The sequence below is a fragment of the Emiliania huxleyi genome (genome assembly GCF_000372725.1).
Source record: "Emiliania huxleyi CCMP1516 unplaced genomic scaffold EMIHUscaffold_2944, whole genome shotgun sequence".
Lineage (NCBI taxonomy): Eukaryota > Haptophyta > Isochrysidales > Noelaerhabdaceae > Emiliania > Emiliania huxleyi.
The window spans coordinates 1-2,179 of record NW_005199817.1 but is presented as its reverse complement, the minus strand read 5'-3'; the positions used below and the strand labels follow the sequence as shown (position 1 = coordinate 2,179).

Here is a 2,179-nt window from a genome sequence, read left to right as displayed (position 1 = left end):
GAAGGCGCCAAGAATTCTGGCGCCCTTCACAGGAAGGGTTCAAGAAGGGACCCTGGGAAGGGGGGGCCTGAATGGTGGTTGCCAGCCTTTGACTTCGGCCCGGGCACGGCGAAGTGCCTGCGTGTGCCGCGGCGGTGGCATGAAGCCCACTAGAAGAGGGGTGTCTGCGGGCTTGAGATCTGTGTTCCCGCATCTCTAGTCTCACGCGCCGCGCAGTCGAGCGAGCCGGCATACCGGCCAACGTACTCTTTGGTCTGCATCCGCACCTTGACCACCTGGAAGGGCTGTACCACGGCCGCCTCGAACGGGCCGCTTGCCGCGCCAGCGGCAACGGAGGCGGCCACCTCGTCGAGCGAGGTGTGTGCCAGCAGCAGCTGCCGCGCCCCATCGTATGAGGAGTACATGGCCGCGCTCTTTGGCACCATTCCGGCGAACTCGGGGCCGACGCCCCGGTAGAAGCGACGGAAGCCGCCCTCGGCGTGGATGGCTTGCAGCGAGGAGGCCACGGACCGGGCCTGGCTGGACAGGTGGTGGCGGGTCTTTACCATGTCGAACGGCTGGCAAACAGCACATTCGATCAGGCCTACCGCGGCGCCAGCGGCGATCGACTCCATCGGCAATCGTGCGTCAGCACTGTGCGCTTCGAGGAGGAACGCCCTTCCAACAGAGAGCAGAAGAGCGTGCCGCGCACAGCGAAGGCGAGGACGGCGAGGCACTTAGCTCCGTGCACTCGACGGGGGACCGCCCTCAGGCAAGCACATTCACGTAAACGCACAACCCCGGGCCCCGAAATCGCACAGTGATGACAGTGACATGCAACACGGGGTCCCAGGGAAGGCGAGCAAAAACCTTATCGCGCGCGCTAGACGCCGACTCGGAGGCCGCACCGGTCGGGCGCGCAGCCGGAGAGAGAGGGAGGCGCTCAATCGCCGAACTCGGCGAGCGCCTCCAGCGTCTCCGCTTCGTACGCACCCTCCTCCCAGCAATTGAGCGCCTCCTCCACCCCCGCGCCCGCGCCCGCAGCGTCCGTGCCCGCGAGGATGGCAGCGACGCGCTCCTTCTGCCGAGCGTTCGCCTCCGCCTTCGCCTCCTGGGCGTCCGCCTCCATGACCCGCACCACCTGCTCCCTCCACACGGCGACCCGCCCGGCCAGCTGGAGGTAAGCGTCCGACGACAGCAGGAGCGCCCTCCCGGCCGCCCGCGAATCGGCGCGCGCGCGCCCCGACTTCTGCTGCGCGTTGCGCCTGGCCCTGCTCGACCGTTGCGGCCGCAGCTCCAGCACGACGTACGTGTGGCGTTGCGGGCCAGGCTCGCGGTACACCGGCACCCCGTCCTCGTCCGCGTATCCAGGCTCGCCGGGACGGGCCTCGCTCCAGGCTGTGACCAGCCCGGAGGCTTTCAGCTCCTCCCCGATCTCCTCGCCCTCAGCAACGAGCTCCGCCCGCCGTCGGGCCGCGCGCTTGGCCCGGAATGCCACCGCCTCAATCTACGCCGCAAAAAGAAGAATTTTGAGCGCCCTGGCATGGTGGCAGTGGGACGGCCGCGAGGTGGCATGAAGGTTGCAGCGAGAAGCGGCGAGAGACTGCGAAAAGAGATAGGAAGAGGCAGACTCCCTAGGGTAGGCGACGGCTAGCGCATCACACCCCTCTCCTTAAAATCCCTGGGTGGTGGCGGCGTGCCGTCCTCCCATCCCTCCCTTGGGTTGTCTGTTTTCTTTCTTTCTTTGGACTGGAAAAAGGCACAGCAGGCGACAGCCCCTTATGGGCCGTCGAAGAGAATTTCGGGGGCGCACGCCTTTCCTTAAATTCCCTTTTCTCGCGGCCGTTCTTCTTCTTTTGGGGGGCAAAAAGATTTTAACAGGGCGAGGGCGGGCTGGGCGCGGCTGAGCGATCATATATAATCGTTGGCACCACGCGCACAAGCCTCGAGTTGTCCACGCCGGAGTTTGCAAAAGTAACACGAAAGTTATACGCGCGTCCGCCCGCCCGCCGCTGAGGAATGCACCGTGTCACTCGGGACACGGTGGCCGTCATCGGCGTCATTGGCCGGGACGATGTCGCGCTTAGAGAACACGTCCGAGAGGCGTGGAGCAGCGCATCCCATCTGCCGCACAGCCTGGCCCTGCGATTTGCTGTCTCCACGCATGACAGCGACGGAGCGGCCACAGCGGTCGGCAGCG

At 65.9% G+C, this 2,179-nt stretch overlaps 2 protein-coding genes across 2 annotated transcripts; both read right to left on the bottom strand.

Moving 5' to 3' along the window:
- Positions 1-149: 149 nt before the first annotated feature.
- EMIHUDRAFT_254987 (hypothetical protein) lies at positions 150-614 on the bottom strand (the record flags this gene model as incomplete). Its single annotated transcript, XM_005775726.1, has 1 exon — positions 150-614. One exon carries the CDS (start codon positions 612-614, stop codon positions 150-152), a length of 465 nt encoding a protein of 154 aa, XP_005775783.1.
- A 308-nt stretch (positions 615-922) lies between these two features.
- On the bottom strand, positions 923-2,145 carry EMIHUDRAFT_254986 (hypothetical protein; the record flags this gene model as incomplete). Its single annotated transcript, XM_005775725.1, has 2 exons — positions 923-1,486; positions 2,005-2,145. The coding sequence occupies 2 exons, from the start codon at positions 2,143-2,145 to the stop codon at positions 923-925; spliced, it is 705 nt and encodes a 234-aa protein (XP_005775782.1).
- Between the last annotated feature and the right edge of the window lie 34 nt (positions 2,146-2,179).